Source organism: Cryptotermes secundus, unplaced genomic scaffold, assembly GCF_002891405.2.
Source record: "Cryptotermes secundus unplaced genomic scaffold, Csec_1.0 scaffold330, whole genome shotgun sequence".
Taxonomy (NCBI): domain Eukaryota; kingdom Metazoa; phylum Arthropoda; class Insecta; order Blattodea; family Kalotermitidae; genus Cryptotermes; species Cryptotermes secundus.
This window is the reverse complement of record NW_019734317.1, coordinates 597,128-621,622: the sequence shown is the minus strand read 5'-3', so window position 1 is coordinate 621,622 and position 24,495 is coordinate 597,128. Positions and strand designations below refer to the sequence as shown.

At 37.6% G+C, this 24,495-nt stretch overlaps 1 protein-coding gene across 1 annotated transcript in view; it reads left to right on the top strand.

Moving 5' to 3' along the window:
* Positions 1–24,495, top strand: part of LOC111868565 (ATP-dependent RNA helicase DHX33) — a 51,685-nt gene that overhangs the window by 17,296 nt on the left and 9,894 nt on the right. The window contains exons 4-10 of the mRNA XM_023859324.2: positions 1,470–1,603; positions 5,190–5,374; positions 9,194–9,269; positions 12,856–13,049; positions 15,659–15,788; positions 19,964–20,095; positions 20,428–20,582. Coding sequence (XP_023715092.1) covers positions 1,470–1,603; positions 5,190–5,374; positions 9,194–9,269; positions 12,856–13,049; positions 15,659–15,788; positions 19,964–20,095; positions 20,428–20,582 — 1,006 coding nt within the window. The remainder of the gene's footprint in view (positions 1–1,469; positions 1,604–5,189; positions 5,375–9,193; positions 9,270–12,855; positions 13,050–15,658; positions 15,789–19,963; positions 20,096–20,427; positions 20,583–24,495) is intronic.

Below are 24,495 nucleotides of genomic sequence, written 5' to 3'. Positions count from 1 at the left end.
CATCCCACAAGACTGTGCCCATCTCCTTCGCAGCTGATGGCTCTGTCTTTGCCTTCTTTTTTGATGGAGAATGCAAATGGTGCCATTCCATACTCTGCCGTTTCATTTCAGGCTTGAAATGGTGCAACCAGCTTTCGTCACCTGTCACAATACAGAGCAAAAACTCTCACAAGAAATTCGATGACAGCATGCTGGCGAAAGGACATATCGTTGTCGGCCATTTCGTTAGGAGTGGTACTGGTCACGTGATGCAAGCTATTGACATCACAAGACACTCAAGGTTAACACAACAGCTGGTTGCACCTACCACCATACTCTCTTTCGTCTGCTGTTCCCAGGTTGCATGCAAAAAAAAGTTGCTCATGACTTTCGGTACGACCTACGTATATACTCTATCAAAAGTATTCAAACTAGGTAAGGTATTGTAATGTGACTTCCTACCAGTCAGCGCCTTAACAGTATTGCGGGTACTTTTAATTCTATCTATATATACAAGCTGAAATATACTCTCTATGTAGGGAACACAGTGACTGCACCTTTCAAGTTTTCATTGCATTATTGTTTACCCAGCAAGTTTTATATAAACATGTGTTTGTTTTTATGTAAATGTATATAATTTTGTCTTCTTATATTTTGAAAAATTTAAGATACAACAAATTGTACTATGCCATTAGGTAGTATCTTGTGTGCATCTCATATGAACCAAGTTTCATTGAAATATGCCTGTTAATTTTGGAGATACAAATATTTTTTTGAATTTAGTGCTGCTACTGCTGTGATAAGAAGACCCTACATTCTACAAGCTTCAGAATGACTGTGGTATTGGGCAGTTTAACTTATGTCAGAGCAGTGTCTCATTAAAATAAAAAAACCAGCTGCTACCATGTGTTTGTTGATTTGTCGTGGAGTGACTTATCTCTTCTTTCTGGCTTCAACTTACCAAAGATACAGTGACAGACACAGATTTAGTTTAACTTGGTCTGTTGAATCTTCAAGTTTTAACGCAGAGATTTCTGCTACTAGTTGAGATGTGTGCAGCTCATATTAATATTATCCTCATGCAGTAAGCTAAGATTAGAGTAGGTGAAATTGCTATAATGATATCTTTAGTTTATCTCATTTAGATTAAAGAAATATAAACTTTCAAAAGTTACTGCATTATGGTGATTTTGGAGCTTGAAATTTAAATATTAGTGCTTAGAGGTTAAAAACAGTGTTTATTATAGCGCTTTGTTCTTTAGTACCAATGGCTGTATTCATTGATTAAGCTTGACGTGCTGCTTGTTGAATGCAGTTGATGATTGCCATCTAAGCATACATACCAGTACTTCCTTCTGATGAATTTGATAGCCATCTAGAAATTTTAATAAATGTATCCTCCCCTGCTTGTGTAAAACCAGTGTGGTTGTGTAAGTGTAGACAGGATTTTAATATTGAATGAATTTTGTTTAATTATTTTTTTTTTTTAGACACTTTATTAATGTCATACAGCATAATTGTGTTAGATGAAGCTCATGAAAGGACCGTGCATACAGATGTGTTATTTGGAATTGTGAAGCAGGCCCAAGCACTTAGAGATGAGAAACTGTTGAAACCCTTGAAGGTAAGTGAACATATAAATTTCTTCAGTTTTTTTTACAGTTGCCCATTTTCATCTAACAAGCAAAGCATCATATTGTCATTACTTAGTGACTAAACACTGGGTTTGGTTTGGTAATTTGGTTTTATTGAACTTGTAGTAATCGTAACTACAAGTAATCATAATGCTCTTGCTAACTAGCACACACTGCTTCTCACTACAACAGCTGCTAAGTCTTCTATATTGTCACCAGGGCCCTCTGCTTCTGTTGTTGCTCACTGGCTACCATCTCATAACTACTCAACTCATGACTGACTGACTGACCAACTGCTGGCCCTTGCCAGCATTGTGATTCTTGGTTCCTAGTTCCACGGGACTCATGACCTCATTTTATAGTCTGATGGTTCTGGGAGCCCTCAGACTACCAATGGCATTTGTGCTCGCTACATAGCCTTGGGTTGGACCCAATAGAAAACACCATTTCCAACAGTTCCTCTGTTGTTGCATTATTACCTGTTGCTGCGGAAATATGTTTATTGAGTCGTTACAATGCAACAAACGAATTCCTCTGGCTCCCAGGTGTCATGTCAGAGTATTTTACATTATTAGTGATAGTTTGCCTGTTACAGGAAACACAATCAGTGTTTGTTTTCATAGGTCTTCATAAGGAGCTTCATCTGAGTTGATAATTTATCATTACATAAGGGTTCCAATCAGGGCTCCTTCTTCCAATATTGTAACAAAACATATTTCATTGTGATATTCTTCATGCATCAGCTCTTAGTTGTAAGCCTGTCCTCCCAGAAGTATGAGAACACGGCTCTGTGGAGGCTGATGGTATGGCAGTTTGAATGGGCTCTACATTGGATGGAGTCTGACAATATTTTGTGTGGAGACTGTGACCATAACCAAGGGAGATAGGTAACCTTTCCTGTAAAATTTGGCACTATGATATATGAGGAACTAACTAAGAGCTTAACTAGTGGAACATTATGATTAATGTAGGAGAAGTCCTTATTTGGTTCCTGAGTACTGTAGTGATTGAATCAGATTTGTTCACTCCAGGTGCATTGTGGATATTATATTGAAGTCATATGGTGATGCAATGTGCATTCATACTTGTATTCTGATTTGTAATTAATGTTGATGAAGAGGTTTAAAATTACACATTTTTGCTTTACAGATCCGCGAGGATTGATTCTTACCAGATGGTTCTAAATCTGCTGTTCTCTATTGCAGTTTACCTTATGTATCTCCTTTGGGATAATAAATTTTGTTATTTAGTATTAGGAAAAACTTGTCTTATAGGTTGTGTTCCATTCCCTTGTGTGCACCATGGTGGCAAGTGCTTATAGAAGGGAACATGCTTTATTTTGTAAGTAACACTGTCACATTACAAATTTTGGGGTAGTCTTTGTAACAAACCACCATTACAACGCATTCTTGCCAGTTTTGTAAATAACCAGGGTTGTTATTCTTCCAGGATGCCTTGTTGATCAGCATTTTGCATGATCATGACACACTGATGTGATAGCCTAGTTTTTCCAGCATTTTAGAGAAATTAGCAGCCTTCATCTTCAAGACAGTGGCATGCAGTGTGCTTAGCAACAGTAATTATGACTATAGGGTACTGGGAAAATCTGTGTGTTGTGATTGGAAAATGTATAGCACAGTAGGAGTGAATTTTGAAATTAAAGACCTTTATCATGATTGATTGAATTTTGGGTCATTTTCAGCTTCATAGATTATGCAGTGTGAGATGGTAGAGTAATTCTGAATAGTGAATTGATAAGAGCGAAAAAGGAAGCTGCTCTGACCTGTTTTAAAGTACTGGCCCAGCATTTGTTTGGAGGTACTGGGAAAGACCACAAAATTATCAGTCTCTGGGCTGAAAGTAAAAGCCTCCCAAATATACAGTGGATGTGTTAACCACATGTCTTGGTAAGAGGACCCTTATAAAAGCCATATCTTACCCACAACAAATTATGACTGAAGAGTTTAATGGGATGTTGCTGTTGAAGCATCCTCTCCTTTATTTCACTTTCTTTTGTAAACTGCATCTAAAGGATCTTTGAGGTTTTTCATCATCAGGTAGGAACAAATTGAATTACATCATCATTAGAATGTTACTACTGTATATTCTAATTTCAGCATGTGATGAGAACCAGATTGCCATATCAGAAATCTCGTTGAACATAGTAGAACTTTCCTTCAGTAATGTTGCTTGCTGAAGGCATGATGTGTCCTCAGAGATGTTGCATGCAGTCAGTATTGTCTTCTATGCTGGTCTAAGCTAGTAGTCAACTCTCCATATAATGGTATTTCTATAATATGTGGCAATTTCTTTTCAGGACTGTCCATAAACATTAGCAGTTTTTAAATTTTTTTTGTGTCTTTATCAATCATTCTTGTTAAAGACAAACAACACTATGAAACTCCATATCTAAAGATAATGTTTCAGTGTAATTGTTTTAGTGGAAATTTTTGGTGAATTGGAGTTTTATGTAGTGGATGATTGTTTGCTTGAATGCAATGATTAGTTGCTGCATTGTTAATGTGTTTTTGTACTGTGAAGCAGCATAGTTTGATGGGTGAAGAGCTCACATTTGGAGCAATAAGCATGAAATGCTAACAAGCTGGTTGAGATGATTATTGCAATGGCACTGGGAGACTCAAAAAATAGTGCTGTGGTGTAGTACCATTTGAAATATTGTGTGACTCCACAGTTAGGTAGCAGAAACAAACACTTATGATGCAGCATTACCAGCAGCAAAGCACTATCATACTCATTACCCACAGCTCCCTCCATGTAAGAATAGTCTTTTATAAATTCTAGATCTAAAACACATTTCTGTTTGGGTCATGTGTTCACCAATCAGGACATAAATATCCTGCTGCCTCATAGCCTGGGGCTGTGTGCTGTATGTTGTTTTTCTGCTCTCAGTCCTTTACTGTGGACACAAATGAGCAGATTTCTCCAGAAAGTTCTATAGTGTATGTGAGATATGATGTTTTCATGGGGGAAAGATTCAGTTTGTAGAGTTCTGGGTTATGACACTGTGTATTCTGTGGATGGTTACTGATATTTTAGAGGAATGAGCTGCCTCCAAATTCAGAGCACAAGATGGAGGGAACAGTCTTCAAATGTTTGTAACTAGCTACCAGATTGCATGGGGCCATAATCCAGAAGTCCACAATCTATTTATTCAGTAATGTTATACTGCATCTTATTTGGTGAATCTTCTCTCATTGGCTCACATGTTATCCATGCCTGATTGCTATATATTATTTCAGAAATTTATTGTCTTGAAATTGGTTTGAAAATTTGGTTTATGATTTCTGGAGTTTGATAAAGGTGATTATTTTGATATTCAGCTGTTTTATACTTTCACAGGGTATACTTACTAATCACCTTACTTATGTATGTTTACATTCATTCGCATGAAGTCAAGAGTTTTGTGTATAAAGGTATAAAATTCATTACTGTTATGTACAGTGTGGGTCAGCATCGATATATATGAAGAGAGTTGGAAGTGAAGAGAAAATCCTGATCATATCCTGTCATATTGATTATTAGACTAAGGAAAATTAGAATGTTTAATTTTTTCAGATTGTAGTAATGTCAGCAACAATGGATGTTGATCACTTCAGTGATTATTTTGGCAGTGTGCCTATATTATATTTGGAGGGACGGCAGCATCCAATTCAAGTTTTTCATGCACTACACAGACAAGATGATTACGTGTTCAGCTGCTTAGTCACCATATTTCAAATACATCAGGATGCACCAGCGAAGTAAGTGTATTTGGGTTGTGGTCATCTGGGTAATGGCACTGTGTACTTCTATAACCTTTAAGAGCCTAGCGACACTGTATGGAGACCTTTAAAGTGTAGCCGAGTGGGCATGCGACACCGTATGGGTACGCGCAGTCTGCGCGTGCGCATAGTGTTTTAAAATCTAATTTTAAGATAGAAATTCTTGTTCTACTTACATTATTTTTGGGCACCAGCTTTATAAGTAGACAGTCTTCCCTCCTGCATCATCTAACTGAATGCAGAGTCCGACGTCACAATTCATGCACTTTGTCCAGATGTAACCCCGTTTCCCACATGAAGAGCACACACGACACCTCAGTCTCATATTAGAGGAAGTCCGCCAGTGATGTTGAGTGGCCTCCTCTAATTGTAACGCTTATAAAACATCACAATTTCAACTATCCACCGTGACCTCATTTCGCATGGAAGAAGCCGAAATTGAGAGGCAGCTGATAAATGACGCCAATTCAGACTGCGGTACAGACGACTCTGAAAGTGGTGAGGAAGCAGGGGGCTAGGCTTGAATGTTCTAGCAGTGCGGGGCTATTCCAAGAACAGTACCTCTGTGTGGCTAGTCTGAGATATACACAGTCAGAGTTTCTGACTTCAGCCACACTCGTGCATACAGAAAAGTTCTGACATGACTGGAGAATGTGCAATACAAACATAAATTTCCACAACATTATATTTAAGCATCCTGTTGCACTCCATACGATAAATGATATAAACTCCGTCTCAAGTGCAAACAGTATATTTTGTGTCTTTGATCTTGCTCCCTACACTACATGTTTCGGCCTCAGACGGCCATCATCAGGTGTATAACACTCACGTCGCTGTCACACTGCACCCAGTTCAAAAATTAACACGTNGAAACTGTATGCATAAGCGGCCTCCGTAGTCTAGAGGTAACGTTCCCACCTCATGACTCGTGGTACGTGGGTTCAAATACCCACCGGAGGTCGTCAAATTTTTAAGGGCGGAAAAATTCAGCGAACAAGTCCTCTGGGAGGGACTTTAAGCTGTGTGTCCCGTGTCATAACTTTATGGCATGTAAAAGAACCTCATATCCCCAAAGGGGATCACTGAGCCCAACAATAGCCTCCAAGGCCTCCGATAGATGGGGGAAGGATTATAGACACCGCTAAGCAAGTAGCCGAACTCGCTTGCTCGGCGGGACTGATAGTACGCACCATTTATCAGTAGGGTAAAGAGACTGGCAGAATATGATAGAGGGAAGCACAATAGATCAAACTGGTCGCGGTGCATGGGGAAACCCACCCTCTCTAAATAACTAACTAACTAACTGTATGCATATTTGTGGACAGACACTCGAAATTGGGGAAAATTTTTTTCTGGAATCAGTGTAACCATTTTTACAGATTTTAAAATCTGTAAATTACAATATCTGGTTCTATATTCTTTCTAGATAAAAGCAGCATTTATTTCATTCATTTATCACAGAAATTGTAGAAATCACAGCATTTTCAGTAACATGCTTACAATTTTTAATACTCTACAATGGCGGGCATTTAAATAAAGTCCGGCCTGCTGCCATTACCGGAATTTAAATGGCCCATCTCTTAAAGGATAAGTGGTGTCAGTGTTTGTGAGAAACCTGTTGCCACATTCATTTTTGTTCTGAAGATGGGAATAACATGTTTCTCTGAAATGGTGATAACCACCACTGAAACTACACAGTGTTGCAAGTGATTTTATGATGAATTCAGCATGTGTCTTACATATCTTTACTATATGTATATGTATGTATGCATTAAAATGATGTGTGTAGATGTTATAGGCCAGTCGAGCCTGTCACTTTACTTGATTGGTGGGTTTTTAGTTGAGTCAGCTGTGAGCTTGACTGTTTATCTGCAACACAGCAAACAAGAACTCATATTGAAACTCATAAACTAAGTTTAAAAATCTTGTAACCTAAAGTGTGGTAGTGATGTTTCCTCCACACCAAACACAATGTGTGTACTACAGTAATGATGCACTTTATTCCATACAGTTGAGCCCATCTGTACATAATACAGTGCCACCTTCATTTAACATACCTCAGTTTTAGGTTTTTCTGCATTTGCCATTCAGTTTCAGTGATCCCAAGTTGGTCTCATTGTTAAATTTCCTGTATTTCAGATTTTCTTTAATTTGATGTCCAAATCCTCTGATTCCCCCCAAAAAATTAAATGGGGGTTTAATTTTATTTCATAATTGAATTCAATACCTGGTTATTAGAAATTGTAATTCCAGGACTGTTAGTTTTAGAACAGAGTGCTGAGAACATTATTTTAATTCTAAGCAGAAGTAACAGAAGGACACAGAAAATTATGTATGAGGAAGTTTTTATCATTCTTACTTTTCATTAAATACTGTATTATTATGGTGTTAAATCAATGAGGATGAGATGGAAGATGAGAAATGCATACAAATTTGTAGTTGGGAAACATAAAAGGAAGTGATCCCTGGAAAGTACTAAAAATTGATAGTATAATAAACAAATTAATTTTAATTGATGACATTATTGTCATTATATCAAGTAGCTGTAATATTAATTGAAACTGTTAGGTGTGAAATTCATAAGTATAAAATGTTACATTAAAGTTGACCTGATTTTGATGACCTGAAAATATTTAAAATATGACCCAAAAATGTGATATGCAGGGCCCGAATTTTGATGACCTGAAAATATTTAAAAAATGACCTATAATATGACTGAAAAAATCCAGAAAAATTACCTAAAGGAGAAAGAGAAAGAAATAACACTTCGCTTCCATATTATTCACATTCCAGAGAACATATGAAGAAAAATTCCCTAAAATGGCCAAAAATGACAAGAAATGCCCTTTAAAGTCCAAAAATTTACCAAAAAAATTACCCCCCAAATGAAAAAAATGACCTTAAACCTAAAAATGACAAAAAATCACCTATAAAATTTACATTTCTGTAACCAGCAGCTCATATCCAAGATTTATATATTTAAGAGCATCGCATAGGATACAAGAAAAAGAAGATGACGTCATCAAAATCCGGGCCCTGGTAATATTGATATAACAAATTAATAAAAGTGATGATGATGACAACAACAACAGTAATTCATGAGGAGTAATGGAACATTTGTTAATAACCATAATTGTTATAGTAGAACACCTCTGATTATGGCATGTCAGTTGCCAAAATCTATAAGATGAAGAACTGTGTAACCCAATTTACTGATGGTGTAGCTAAATAAACTGCAAATGAATGGATAAATAAGAAGGCTGCTACTCTGTGGCCTGGGTTAACTAGATTTGGAGAGAATAGAATAGGAACTGGGCATATTGTCCTTAGCTTCCATGTGCAAGGATTGGGGAGAGTACTGAATTTCAGAATGACCAATGATTCAACCAATATTCTTAACAGGTACACATGGATACATGGCAGATGCAGGATGACTGAACTAAATTTTCAGTTTGAATGTTATTTTTTGTTTTGTTATTGTATGAAGCTGTACCAACTCTTGGGTTACACAGATTTGTCTTGTAAGATGATTTGTTACTGTTGAAAGGTAGGATGTTTGATGTTGCTATTGTGGCCTACATTTCTTTGATTCACATGGAGGGACTGAGGAAAATCACAGTCAACACAGACAGGATTGTCAGTCTTTGACCAGGATTTAACTGGCTTAGTGCCTAAATATGACATTTGACCATTATGTTTAGCATCTGGGTTTGAGTAAGGTCTTTATCCTATGGAAGAACTAGTTATGTGTGTCATTGCTTGTGTTTATCTAATGGAAATATTTTCTTGATATTTCAGCCAGGACATATTGGTGTTTTTAACTGGACAAGAAGAAATCGAGGCTATGGCACGCAGTATTAGACTTATAGTGAAGGTGAGACCCGCCAAAAGAGATATTTGAAGCTAACTTTCTGATGATGCAACATCGAATATATTTCTGATCCACTTCAATCCAGTTTGCATTCTCACAGCCTATTTCTGAAACATTCAAATTAATTTTATTCCCCTGCTTCCTTTATGTTCTTCCAGACATACACTTTGAGAATTACCTACCAAAATTATATATATGCGTCCAGTCCAATGTGCTGCTACCCTACTGTAAGATCCGATGCAGTTTCAAGCCCAACCACTTCTGGCACTAGTTGTCACATGTTTGAGTGAGTGTAAATGGGTTTGGATTGGTAATTAGATTTGTTGACCACCTACAGATTATAACTACAAGTAACTATAACTCTCTCAAATTCACACACTCATCTGTTCGCTACAGCACATACTAAGCCCTTTTCAGTCTGGTGTGTCTTCACTACTCATTGCCTGGCAGGGGCTTCCAGTGGTGGATGTTCTCCTTTGCCAACTGTAATGTTGTGTGGAGACTCACTGTGAAGTTAGATGGGCATATGTGAGTGCTCTGTCAGCTCACAACTGTGTTAAGTGAATTGTTTAAGTACAAGTAATTTAAAAATAATGTCAAATATAAAAGTGAAGCACCATGTCCGATTATACGTGGAGATACAATTGACTAGCACTGATGATTCGCAAGAGCAATGGGTCCATGTCGACCGTACATTTTGGATCTTATTTACTGGATCAGCAAGTGATATATAAATTGCAACATCTGTGGGTAACACCCACAGGATTACTGGGTTTGTGGACCTTTTCCATCATCTGAAATTCTAGGTAGTAGAAGACATGACATTTCAGAAACTGGATGTGTTTCCGTCTTCAGGTGAGACATCCAGTTTCCAAACAGTCTCTTCTACTGCCTAGAATTCTGGAAAGTGAAGTCCATAAACCCAGTAACTCTTTAGAATCTACTTGAAGGTAACACAGTTAGCAATCAAGGGTGTAGGATAATTAAAAAATTGACCAGAAGTGGCTGTACAGTATTTGTGCCTTAAAACATCGATAAATGAACATTACATTAAATATTATCATCTGAAGTATATTTGATATATATTTCATGCAGTTGGATGGTGTTGTACTGACTGAATCACTGAGTTTGTAACTGCTGTCTCACAAACAGTGCGTCATACATAATGTTGAGATATAATTATGATCTATCTCCATGCCATATTTCACACATCTATATCTAGTAGTTAATTAGTTGTCGCAGTCAGAATGAAAGGTAAAAAGAATGTTTACACTACTGCCACCATCTTGCATGATAAATGGCATAATGATAGTGACATATTTTTTCAGTATTGCTGTACATCATTTTGGGATTCACAGTAAGTGATCCTGCTGTTGTTTCACCTCACAAGTTGTTGGTACTGATTATAGGAAATTAGAAGATATGGTGTTTGGGTGGAAGTTCTGTGAAAGGTGGTGAATGGTTCAAAAGTTGAAATGTGAGGTTGTATAGACTACAGATGAAATGCATGCACACAGACAGCATGGTGAACTTGTAAGCCTACTCTTTTCTTTTACAGAATTGAAGTATGCTTAAAAAGGTTCGTAACTTGTACTTTTCTCCAAGTACAGGGCTACTATAAATGATTCATTCGTTTTTAAAACGCTATATTTTCCAAAGTATTACACATACAAATACGATTGATATATAAAAAGAACCATAAACTCACCAGTTGGCCAGCACCTGGAATTTTGCGTCCCAATGCAGGAAGCATTGGAGGATGAAGATTTCACCGCCAAGTTCATATTCAGCAATGAAGCAACATTCCATTTATCCGGGAAGGTTAATCGTCACAGTGTGAGATTGTGGGGCACTGAAAATCCTTGTGCAGTTGTAGCACTTGAAAGAGATTCACCAAAGTTGAATGTTTTCTGTGCAATGTCAGACAAAGCTGTATGGGCCGTTTTTCTTTTGTGAGAAAACTGTGACTGGTACATCTTACCTAGATATGTTGCAGTTATGGTTGTTTCCACAACTGGCTGCTGATTCCGGGGATTTTGTCTTCCAACAAGCCGGGGCACCCCCATATTGGAACATCAATGTTCGTCGCTACCTAAACAATGAACTTCAGCATCGCTGGATTGGGCATGTTGGTGAGGATGACGTAGCTCTGTTCACTTGGCCCCCTAGATCACCTGATCTAACGCCTTGTGACTTCTTCCTTTGGGGGTACATTAAGGATCGTGTTTACATACCCCCACTGGCAAGAACACTAGTAGAGCTGAGGGAACACATCGATGCTGCAGTGATGACCATTGACAGGATGATGCTACAAAATTTGTGGAACGAGCTTAACTACCACCTGGACGTGTGTCGTGTGACCCAAGGGGCACACACAGAACATTTGTAGTGTGTGAAGAAAACTTGGTGAGTTACGGTTCCTTTTATAAACGAATCATATTTGTACGTGTAATGCTTTGGAAAATATAGCGTTTTAAAAAGGAATGAATCATTTATAGTAGCCCTGTATAATTAGAATGATCAAGTCCACAAGGATGAGATGGGCAGGGCATATAGCATGAATGGAGAATAGAAGGAATGCATATAGAATATTGGTGGGAAAGCTGGAAAGGAAGAGGCCACTGGGAACAAGATGTTCATGGGTGAACAATGTTAAAATGGATCTTAAAAGAGATAGGATTGGATTGATCTGGCTCAGGATGGGGACCAGTGCTCTTGTGAGCACAGTAATGATCCTTCGGGTTTCATATAATGCTGGGAAGTTCTTGAGTAGCTGCACAGTTGGCAGCTTCTCAAGAAAGGCTCAGCTCTATGAGTGAGTGTGTGAGTATGCTAAAAAATAAAACTGGAGTAATGAATCTGTTATTATAATGGCAACCAATCATCTGGTGAGGTGAGTACAGCCAGCTCCCAAAACACACATATTCAAACACACCTGACATTGGACAGTTTTGAACTTAGTTAGTTAGTTAGTTAGTTAGTTAGTTAGTTATTGGAGAGGGTGGGTTTCCCCATGCACTGAGACCAGTATTGGTCCATTGTGCTTCCCTCTATGATTTCTACCAGTCTCTATACCCTACCGATATTGGTGCGTACCATCAGTCCCAACCGAGCCAGCGAGTTTGGCCTCTACTGGCTTGGCAGTATCTGTAATGCTTCCCCCATCAATCAGAGGCATTAGAGACTACTGTTGGGTGGGAAGTGTCCTTGAATTTAGCTCAGTGACCTCCTTTGGAGATATGAGGTTCTTTTACGTGCCGTAAAGCTACGACACGGGACCCGCGGCTTAAAGTCCCTCCCGGAGGACTTGTTCCCTGAATTTTTCCGCCCTTAAAAATTCCACGACCTCCGCCGGGTTTGAACCCGCGTACCACGAGTCATGAGGTGGGAACGTTACCTCTAGACTACGGAGGCCGCTCAGTTTTGAACTTAGTAATGGTGCAGAGACTCAGCTGTTATCATGTACATTTAGAGAATTCAACATCTAGTAATTTCCCATGAGTTTTTGTTTCCAGAGAGGTGTATGGAACTTTTCCACCAGTAACTGAATATCAGAAGTGTTTATATTACTGTAAATTTTTGTTTGTAGGACCTGGATGGCAAATGCCCATGTCTGAAAGTTTACCCTTTGTATTCGTCACTTCCTTCTCATCAGCAATTGGATGTGTTCAGGCCCACTCCTCAGGGAATGAGGAAAGTTATTCTTAGTACAAACATTGCTGAGACATCGGTTACAATAAGTGGGATCAAATATGTCATTGACAGTGGTATGGTGAAGGTCAGGTAAATATCAGTCATGAAACTTGTACTCAGAAAGCCTTTTGGACAGGTAGATCAGGTACTATTATTAAATACAGTGTTTGCCCAAATGGAAGACAGACCAATACTGAGAAACATGTTTGTATATGCAAAGTTCTTGTGTATTAGTTCTGTACCATTTCTACAAGCTAGCACATGAAAGACAACAAATACAGTGAAAATGATTCTTCTTCACCGTTTAAAATGATTTGGTTCTATTATTTTCCAATATGGTTGTGTATTCTAAACTTTTAAAATGTTTCCCATGTCAAAGGATTTTGTGCCTAATAGCACATAACATAAGCTACATAACTAATATGTACCAGCTATATATTTTTTAGGTGTGGAAGTATCAAAATGTATGTAAATAACCAAGTTTGACTTGTTCCTTCAGTTTCCCACATTTTCATTCCCATCACACATGCAGTGATAAGATGATTATTTGGCTTAGCCTCAGAGGTTACCAGTTGGTAAGCACAGTTCAGGGTAAAGCTTCCCATTCTCTTATTATCTCAGTTGTCATGGTGAAGTGTGTTGGTCTTAATTATAATCTTTCTTGCTGTAAACCTTAAAATGATTCGTTACTATTTATAAAGCATATGAAGCATGTTTTCATCATAATTAGTTAGTAACAAAGTACAGAATGTAACCAGTAAAAAGAAACACCATCAGCTCTGCCACTGTTACCATACAAAGGTGTGATGCTTGTTGTTTTGGATCCATTAGATATGGCTAATCCTCATCCCCAGATGACCAGATGGATTCGTCAGTGCAGGTTTCACACTTTTGCTTGGTGATGGAAGCAGAACCACCTACTTTTAAACCTATTCTATAACCAAAAGTGTGAAAAGGAAAATGTCTATCATACGTGTTAATGTAATAATTCATCTTCATCACAATCCTATAGACTTATTCAGTACATATGAGCTGGCTCGTTATAGTTAGACTTCCAGCAAACATCATTATACAATAAAGCATAGTAGGTTTTAACTTTTATATGGGACTAATGAATTTAAACAATAAAAGTTAAAATTACCTTAATTTGATTTGTAAACATGTGTATGATATATCAGACTTTACCAGTGAATGGATTATTGGGATAAAATAGAAAATTATTGGGAATGGGTTATGGTACTAAATATTTAAGTTATGTCAGAAAGAAATACGTCACTGAAGTAAGTAAAGGGGACATTGTTGTGAAGAAATGTGTGATAGGAGTTGGAAATAGTGCCTTGAGGGAGGAGATTAATGATGAAACTGTATGGCCTACATTAATACGTGGGGACATTTGGCAGTCCTTCACTCTACAGACTACAGTGGGCATGTGTGTGGTTATAAAGAAGCATGGCAAAATGTTTTATAGCAGTGTTTGGCTGGATCTCAGCATGTTCACCCAGCTGAGCTGAGTTTATCTTGACTTTATATAATAGAGTAGTAAAGTGAGCCTTAATTCAAGTAATAATTTCCTTATGCAAAATTACATTTGCCCCTTGAAGATGCACAGTTTGCTTATTACTTTCAAAAACAGCTTATAAGGGCTTCATTGTATTTGCAAACATGTTATACGTTATAGTATATATTTTGTAAGTCCTTCATTGTGATCTTGAAGTGACTAGCCTCTTTTTGGGGGGGGGGTCTCATTCACTTCAGCATTCCAGTCTTATTTTTCATCTTCACTGTCTTCACAAATCCCATAATCTTTCTGAAATTTACTGTCTTCACCTTTCCAACTTCATCCAGTGTCACTGTAATATCTTTTTTTATTGCTAGTGGGGTGGGACTTACAACTCACCATGTGAAACAAAAGTGAATGAATATTAAACAGCATATAAGCCTCAAAAAAGCCCCGGTTAAGCCGCAAACTGGTTAATCCGCCCCCGGATAATCGAGAGTTGAGTGTACTACATTTCAAAAACTTCAGCCTTTAAAAGTTTCAGATAAAAAACATTGATGTGTATTTTGCACTCAAATTTAAGATTACCTATCAGTATTTTAATCTGGAAAAGAAGGAAAAAGCCTTACCATCCAGTCAGGTAAGTGCCATACTTCAGACACAGTATCTGAAGGGAAGAGACCTCATGAAATACACAAACATAGACTGGAGGATAGTATTAAAATGGATTTTAAGTTTGTTGGGTGGGGGCATGGACTCGATTTATCTGGTTCTGAATAGGGACCAGTTAACGTGTCTAAGTATTTATTGGTAAATTAATAAAATTGTCACATCATAAATTCAGGATTCCCACTTCCTGAACAATGAGATTGGTGGTACATATAGCATACATGGGAAAATGATAAATATGTACAGAATTCTAGTCAAATACCTGAAAGGAAGAACATACTTTGGATCCTCAGCCATAAATTGGAGGTTAATATTAAAGTGGGTCATAGAAAGGCTGCTGTAAGTATGTGGAATAGATTAAGCTGGTTCAAGATAGAGTCTGATGTTTGACCCTTGTGAACACTGTAATGGACCATTTTGTTCTGTAAAAGACATGGAATGTCTTTACTGGCTGAACATTTATCAGCTTCTCAAGATGGATTATCTCTGTGGAGTTCCTTAATCTGCAATATGATGGCCTCCTTATCTTCAGAACCCATCATCCAGGAACTGGGCTTGATGTATTGAAAGTCCAGAGGATATCACAGGCCCAGGCATGGCAACGTACAGGAAGAGCTGGCAGAGAATCATCGGGTTTTTGTTATCGAGTTTATACATTTCAGGTATGAGTTACTTAATTGAAATGGCAAATTAATTTACTATAGAGTGGTACAAATGACGTGACTCCCATTTGGGAGGTATCTGGCTTCCGTCTTAGCTGTCATCATGAAGATTTTTCTTCATATTTCACAGTCGTTCCAGAAATTTGCCAGGGTATTGCCTTGAAATAGACTGGCCACTGCATTCATACTGCAGTTGTACAAAAGTCTGTGAAGTGGTTAAAGAATTCTACCTCTGAATTCGCCCACCTTTCATTTGTTATATACCAACAACCTTGTTGTCTCTTGTTACTTAATTTCAGTTCTGTTAGAAAGGGCATTCCTGTGAAACCATACCTATGCTGTTTGGTAAAAGAGTAATAACATTGTTGCATGGCATTTGACTGTTTCAAATGTTCATACATTCTGTGTATTGCAAATTTGACTTTAGACCATATAAAATGATAACCTTTTCTTTTGCTGCTTCATTTGTCTTTACTCCCTCATCTGTAAAAAACACATTGTTGTATGTCTGTGTTGGTCGTTCACAGTTGCCATAACTTAATGGTTTAGCAGATAGTAATTCTGCCTCTTTGAAGAGAACAGACAAAGAAATGTGGGGTGTTGGAAATGAGTGTTTTTATGTGTAACTACGTAGTACTGTATGATATAAGGATTCCAAGTAAATAACTTAGTTCTTCGGGAAACTTGTTATTGTATCTACCAGCATGTCAAATTTGTAACATTGTGCATAGTCCTAGCATTTGATTCGAAGTTTTTGAAGGTATATATATGTATACATCAGTGTTGCTGTGTTGTTGAAAGTTTCACGTTTTTTAAGTGTGGGTTTGACATTTATGCACGTGTTTCTCAATTTTAAGGGGTTGTAAGAGTGTAATAAAGTGTTTTGTAAATATGATATTCGAGTACTTGATTCATGTGTTAGTGGTGCTGGATTTTTTTATTTATACTAGGGGCTTTGCATATTCACAGCTCAGTCGTAATGTTATAACATTCAGTATTGAAAATGGACAAAATGTAGATTTCAAGAATCTGTTTTATGGAAATGATTATAACTGATGACAGACTGTTGCTGGCTAATCAACCAGTGTGTGCATTGCTCTATCAGCATACTCTGTTACCATAATGTCAGGAAACAAGATTATGACTTTATTGTTGGAGGGATGACATATACTAAGGGCGTTCCATATATAATGCCTCTTATTTTTTTAAAGAAAACTACAACAGATACAGAAATCATAATAATGCAGTTAAATAGAGCAAGATTTCAGCTACAGTTATGCATTTTTGCCATCGATGAACAAGAGCCTGTATGCCGCGCCTGTAAAAGTCTGTGCCAGCAGAGGCTAGCCACTTTCTTACAGCTGCAATGACAGCATCGTTGTCTGGAAAATGTTGCCCACATAGTCCGTCTTTCGTAGGCCCAAAGAGATGGAAGTCTGAGGGTGCTAAATCGGGGCTATAAGGTGGATGTGGTGGGACAGTCGAGCCAAACTTCACAGTGTGCGCAGTGGTCGCCAAACTGGTATGGGGTCTAGCGTTATCGTGTTGCAAGCGAAAGGTTGTCTGCTTCTCTGGCCTGACTCGGGAAATACAGGCTTTCAGCTTAGTCAGCGTCATCTTGTAGCGTTCAGAATTGACAGTCCCTGGTCATTATCTACTGATCTGTTCGGATGAGGCACTGTTCATTGTGAGGAGTGGCAGCTGAGCAAGGATGCCCATGGCATGGCTTGTCGTGCACTTCACTTTCGCCACTGTTGAAATGCACTACCCACTGAATCACTGTGCTGACATCCACTGTATTGTCTCCGTACACCTTTAGCAAGTGTTGATGGATGTCAGTGGGTACAATTTGTTCGGCAATGAGAAATTCAATAACACATTTCTCTTTCATAAGAACTTCTATGTCAGACACCATTATGGTAGACTGCTCTGCTGTCTCTATCTGTCGCACAACAACCAAATTAACAGTACATTGGCGGCAAGGTTCAACCTTTACTACAACACCACCAATATCCAGCTCAGACGTTACATATTAACACAAAAAAATAGGAGGCATTATATACGGAACGCACCATGTACATAATAATCTAATCATTGTAATGAATTCAAGAAAGGAAATGAAAGTGGCCAGAATTGAGGTAATGCTTTTTCTTGACTGAATCTGAATGCAGTGCCAGTGAAGGTAATGAAGATGAAACAGACATGTGAAGATGGTAACACCAGTGATAAAGCTATTCCTGTCACAGGCTATGAAGGCCGATAGGGTTGTGAGACATCGAGGCTTCCACATTTTCTCTAAACAATCAGTTCACAGGTGGCGGGGAGGTTTTCAGCATTGCACACTGGCCACCCTTTACTCCCAGGAAGATTTCTGATACTCATTTCTGTTTGAGGCTGAGTCAGCCACAGTGTGGCTGGAAGGTTTAGGTTAATTGAAAAATCCAATGACCTCATCAGCAATAGAACCCACAACCTTCTGGCTTGTAGTAGTGCCTCAACCAACTACTCTGCTGCATAGCCCAATACCAATGATAATGTAGATATAATTACATGATGTTTGGCTAGGAAAGCATATGAATTTAAAATCTGTACCTCCTTTTACAGGGACACATGTTGTAAGGGCCTAAGAGGGTTGTCATTCAAATATTTCTCAAAATCTGTACCCTTGATATATTGGGTTTCTGGACTTTATCCTTCGTCCTGGTTTTTAAGATAACAAATAAAAACACGACGTTTCGGAAACTGGATCTTTTTCCGTCCTCAGGTGAAGGAAAAGGGAAACACCTATTCTGTTGGGTCCATTAGAAAGAGCTAGCCTCAATCACTGGACCAATCCAGAAACCCAATATATCAGTGTGTTATACACCATCGTCAGAATCCTATAGTAACCATCTGTACCCTTGTTTGACCTGGTGGCAAAAAGAACATGTAACTAAGAAGTGTCGTGACAGCGCTGTGCAATACACACATGGGGCATGGTATTGGAAGTGAATGGAATTTGCAACACATTAGATCAGACCTTTTATTGCTGTAAGACTGGGAATGGGCTTTTGTCACAAACCCACTTTACAGTCATCCTTCAAGGACTTGTACTAGCATTATATAATTGCCATCAATTAATTTTTCATATTCCCTCCTACTTTATCTTTTGTGGGTTTAGAATTTCTCCTCGGCATGTCTCTGTAAAACATCCTCAGTCTTTGTTGTTACCTCAGGACACTATTGCTTGTTTCACAGTTTGTTCTATCCACATGATTACTGCATGTGTTTAACATGGAAGGTATTTTAAGAAATTCCTATCGACTCCAGAAAAGTGCGTGGGTTTTCTTGATTTAGTTGTAGGGATTTTGACTCAGTAACATATGTCCTATAATGTTATATTTTAGCGTCCTGTTGCACTGATTTAAGTTCATGATTTGTTTAATCCGTCTTGCAGTGCGTACACTTATCTATCTTCTTCTCTCACTCTCACTACATGTTTCGGCATAAAAATGCCATCTTCAGGTGCTACTCAATTCACGTCAAACTAGTACATTGTATGCCTTGTCTTCACTTTAAAATAACTAAAATATATGTCCATCATATATATTGACAAATGTCAATCGTAAAAATATNGTAATAAGATACGACGTAGCGATCGGGAATCCTGAACAGTTTTAATATTTTTACGATTGACATTTGTCAATATATATGATGGACATATATTTTAGTTATTTTAAAGTGAAGACAAGGCATACAATGTACTAGTTTGACGTGAATTGAGTAGCACCTGAAGATGGCATTTTTATGCCGAAACATGTAGTGAGAGTGAGAGAAGAAGATAGATAAGTGTACGCACTGCAAGACGGATTAAACAAATCATGAACATATGTCCTATAGACAGCAATGTGAAAGCTTTAAAAGACAATCTGTTTCATGAAATCCTGTATTTTCTTATTGTCTCCAGCTTTCTAAGCTTGGCAGGTGAGTTCAGACATAAATATAGCATATAAATATTAAAAAGCCCTTTGCACACCTAATCAAATGTAATCTGTTTTCTGTAAGACTTATTTTCCTATAATGGAAGGTTTTTGAGTTAAAAATTGTACACTGAGGCAGTTGCAGAGAAAGAGGAAGAAAAATGTAAGATCATTTGCAATACATTGTACATATAAATAGGGTGTGTATATTTTCAGGAATTTGATGCAATGCTGAAAAATTCCATCCCAGAAATTCAGAGGTGTAACTTGACAAATGTTGTACTGCAGCTCCTTGCTCTTGAGATAGACCCATTGACATTTAACTTCCTGGATAAGCCACCAAAAGAGGTAAGTGGTTGTGGTGGTGGCAGCGGCGCCACATTGTTGCAAGTACACAAAATGAAATTGTAATTGAATACCCTGTTTCTGAATCACCTGTAAGCTTGCATGAACTTTTGTCAGTATAAGAGTAGGATTTATGCATATTATCTGGAAAGTCTTGTTTACTTGTTTTATTTTAGTCTTTGGATAAGGTTTACGATTCTGTATGTATATTTAAATAAGGAGTAGCCCACCATTATGTCACCTACTATAAAGAAGTTGTGTTCCTGGATTATACAGAAGTTCTTCACATCGTTGAAGCCATAAGTTTTACATACTGAAATTTATATCCTTTTCAGTTAGTGAATGGTGCACTGCAGCAGTTGAAACAACTTGGAGCCATTGATACAGTGGAAGGCACCAAGCTAACCGAAATGGGGCATCAAATGGCTCTGTTTCCTCTTGACCCACGCTTCAGCAAGATTTTGCTCTCAGCTAAAGATTATGGTTGCTTGTATGTACTGCCATATTGAGTATTTTTCTCTAAGGGTGTCTATTATTATTATTATTATTATTATTATTATTATTATTATTCACATTCTTGTAAAAGTATTTTTGAAATGCACAAATAGCAACCTCTCGGATGTGACCTTTCTCAAGTAGTGATTTCACCAGAAAGAAGGCCGGAAGTCATCACTGAAGTTTATTATTTGATGTATTTGTAAGCCAATATAATTCAGTTCACAATTCATTTATCTAAGATATCATCATTATCCAATTACTGTATATTTAGGCCTTTCCCCTTCAGAACCCCAGTTTTTAAACTGCAGTATTTTGGAAAGAAGTTCCATGCGGTGTCCACCAGATGTGTAGGAAGCAATGAAATATGCACATTTCCTTCTGTGTGAACCTATGAATGTAGGTTTGTTACCATTTTGAGATTCTGTGAGAGCTAATGTCAGTGTGGCAGTGTATTCATAAAACTCTTGTGTTGTCTGAATATAATTACACTAACAACCTCTATATTACAACTGTCACAACACAACTAATATCGAGATCAGTGCCTAGTTTTGGCTCTGCTACATATTTCGGCTATCAATAGCCATCATCAGGCAAATACACGGTTAACATATATACACCACTGAACTGCAGTACTAGTAAAACTGGATACAGTACTATTAATTATATAAAACACTTGACGCAAAAATACAATAAATCAGATTATATAAAACAAGTTATAGTACAGGGTTATTCAAAAAGAATGAACCGATTTTATTATGCAATATTTTATTAAAGGAAAGTAATACAAAACTCCAGCCAAGTTTTGGATACCCATGAAACTGGTTAGGCTGAATAAAATGTGTTTAAACGAAACTTACTATAAAGTCCATATAGGTAAACATTTGTCTGATAAATATCCTATCCAGAATGGTCTAAAACAAGGAGATGCTTTATTGCCACTCCTTTTCAACTTTGCTTTAGAATATGCTATTAGGAAGGTCCAGGAAAACCAGGTGGAACTGAAATCATTTGGAACACATCAGCTGTTGGTCTGTGCCGATGATATGAATCTACTAGGTCAATGGTTCTCAAATTGTGGGACATGACCCCGAAGGGGGGCGCAGCATACTTTCCTACAGATAAAAATTAAAACTGCCCTAAATCAATTAGAAAAGTAACAAAAAATAAAAATACATACAGAAAAACTTTTGATGAGTACAGGCTCTAATTATCATGAATTTCAAAATAACTAATAATTATTCTCTTTACCGGCAATTATAAAACGCATATGCCAGAGACAGTGTTGATAGTTCGACAGCAGCCGCATCCTCTTCAAGGCGGCACTGTACACGCGCAGCTGAAAGCAGCGACGTATGTCATCTCATTGGCGCCTGTTGGGCAGGGAGCAGGCAATTTGTCGCCAGACTCAGTGGTGATCGACGGGTATGCCTGTTTGATGTTGTGTTCTTATGCATTCAACATTTAAGTGCAGTTGTGCTGATTTGTTTACCTCTTAAAGTTGACTTGATTATGAACAGTTGATCATGAAGCATTTCCTGATTAGTGATAGAAATGAAGACACCAGTGCTCCTTCAACTAGTGGTGGGAAAGAAGCTACTCAGAGTGTGAAAAGGAGAATGTATGATGAGAACTATTTATCACTAGGCTTTACGAAAACTGTGATCAGTGATGAAGAACGTCCGCAATGTGTAATCTAAGTATTTTAGCTGCAGATAGTATGAAACGTAATAAATTAAAGAGACATCTAGAAACCAGACATCCAAAGTTTACAAATAAACAAAAAGATTTTTTGTTAGAAAGCTTAGTGGTTTAAAGTCCACCCAACAGAAATTTGCTGAAACAACAACTGTGACTTCCAAGGCCCTTTTAGCCTCTTACCAGGTTTCTCATAGAATTGCTAAATACAAGAAACCACACACAATTGCAGAAACACTGATTTTACCAGCAGTGATTTACATAGTATCAACAATGTTGGGTGACTCTTCTGCTCAACAATTGAAAAATATCCCCCTCTTTAAAGACACAGTTTGTAGAAGAATTTCAGACATTTCTGACGATTTACATCAGCATTTAATTGAGAAGTTGCGTCACAAGTGCTTTGCACTTCAAGTGGACAAAGTGACTGATATTCATAAAGATGCTCATTTGATTGCGTACGTTCGTTACAAGGAAAAATTAAAGCTGTTGCTCCCGAAGTAGTATGGACTCACTGTATGATACATTGGGAGTCTATGGCAGCTAAAGAACTCAGCCCACCCCTTCACGAAGCGCTGCAGACGGTTGTAAAAACCATCAGTGTTATCAATACAAATCCTCTGAAGTCTAGACTTTTTAAAATGCTGTGTGAGGAAATGGGTGCTGAACACACTGCTCTGTTGTTTTTTTAGTGATGCTCAAGGACTTTCAAGAGGCAAGGTATTAAAGAGAATGTTTGAGCTGAGGCATGAGGTGCTCTGTTTCTTAAATTGGGGAAATCACTCACTGGCAGGCAGTTTCAGCAACAAGGATTTTTTTGTTTAAAATGGCTTACCTCACAGATATATTTGAGAAACTAAATGTCCTCAACACTTCACTTCAAGGGAATGAGGCAACTGTGCTTTCTTGGAATGACAAAGTGAAAGCATTCATGAGAAAATTAGAGCTCTGGAGAAACAGTATGGAAAGTGACACACTAGACGTATTACCTACTCTGGTGTCAATTACCATTGACACTGATAATCCAGTGCTTCCAATGGACATAAAAAACTGCCTACTTGATCATCTCATAATGTTGAAAGTTCATTTCGAGAAATACTTTTGCAGTGATTTTGATTAATTTAATTGGATTAAAAATCCATTCGAAAATGCTCCTGGGCCATCATCTCTGAATGTAAATGAGCAAGAACAACTCATCGATCTCACTAGTGATACTTCATTAAAAAGTAAATTTAAGGACTTGTCTTTGTTGGAGTTCTGGATACATATTGACAAGGAATTCCCAACTTTGAGCCAAGAAGCATTGAAGATCGTGATTCTTTTTGCAACAACTTACTTATGCGAGACAGGCTTTTCTGTTTTGGCAGCTATAAAGTCAAAGTATCGTTCAAGGCTAAATATTGCTAAAGAGTGGCCATTTCTGATATTACACCATGTTTTGATAATATTTGTTCTCAAAAGGAGGCCCATCTGTCACACTGAACTTTGACATTCAAATGTTTGATTTTCTTTGCAGAAAAAAATTAAATACTTGTTAGTTAAATATTGTTTCATTTCAGTACATATTTTGGTTAATTGCAAGTGTTAAAATTAATTTTTATTGTAGGCCTAATATCGTGATACTTCAATTTTGAGTGAAATGACTGCTAAATAATATGTAGAAAAAAACAAAATAATCTGAATAAAACGTCAAACATACCATAAATTCTATTTTGATAAAAAAAAAGCAGGCTAGGGGCCTGAGAGTATTTTCTCTTGTCAGGGGGTGCTCAGAGGTAAAAAAGTTTGAGAACCACTGTACTAGGTGATAATATAGATACCATAAAGAGAAACATAAAAACTTGAATGGACGCAAGTAAGGGAGTTGGTCTACAAGTAAACACAGAGAAAACTAAGTATATGTTGCTGTCCCGTCACCAAAATGCAGGGCAGATCATGACATAAAGATAGATAGCAGATGTTTTTAAAATGTGAACAGTTCAAATATTTGGGAACGATGATAACAAATGAAAACCTGATTGAGGAGGAAATTAAGAGGAGATTGAACTCGGGTAATGCTTGCTACCGTTCAGTCCAGAACCTTTTGTCTTCTCATCTGCTGTCCAAAAACATAAAAATTAGAATATAGAAAAAATCAGTTTTGCCTGTGATTCTGTATGGGTGTGAAACTTGGTCTCTGACATTAAGGGAGAAACATAGACTGAGGGTGT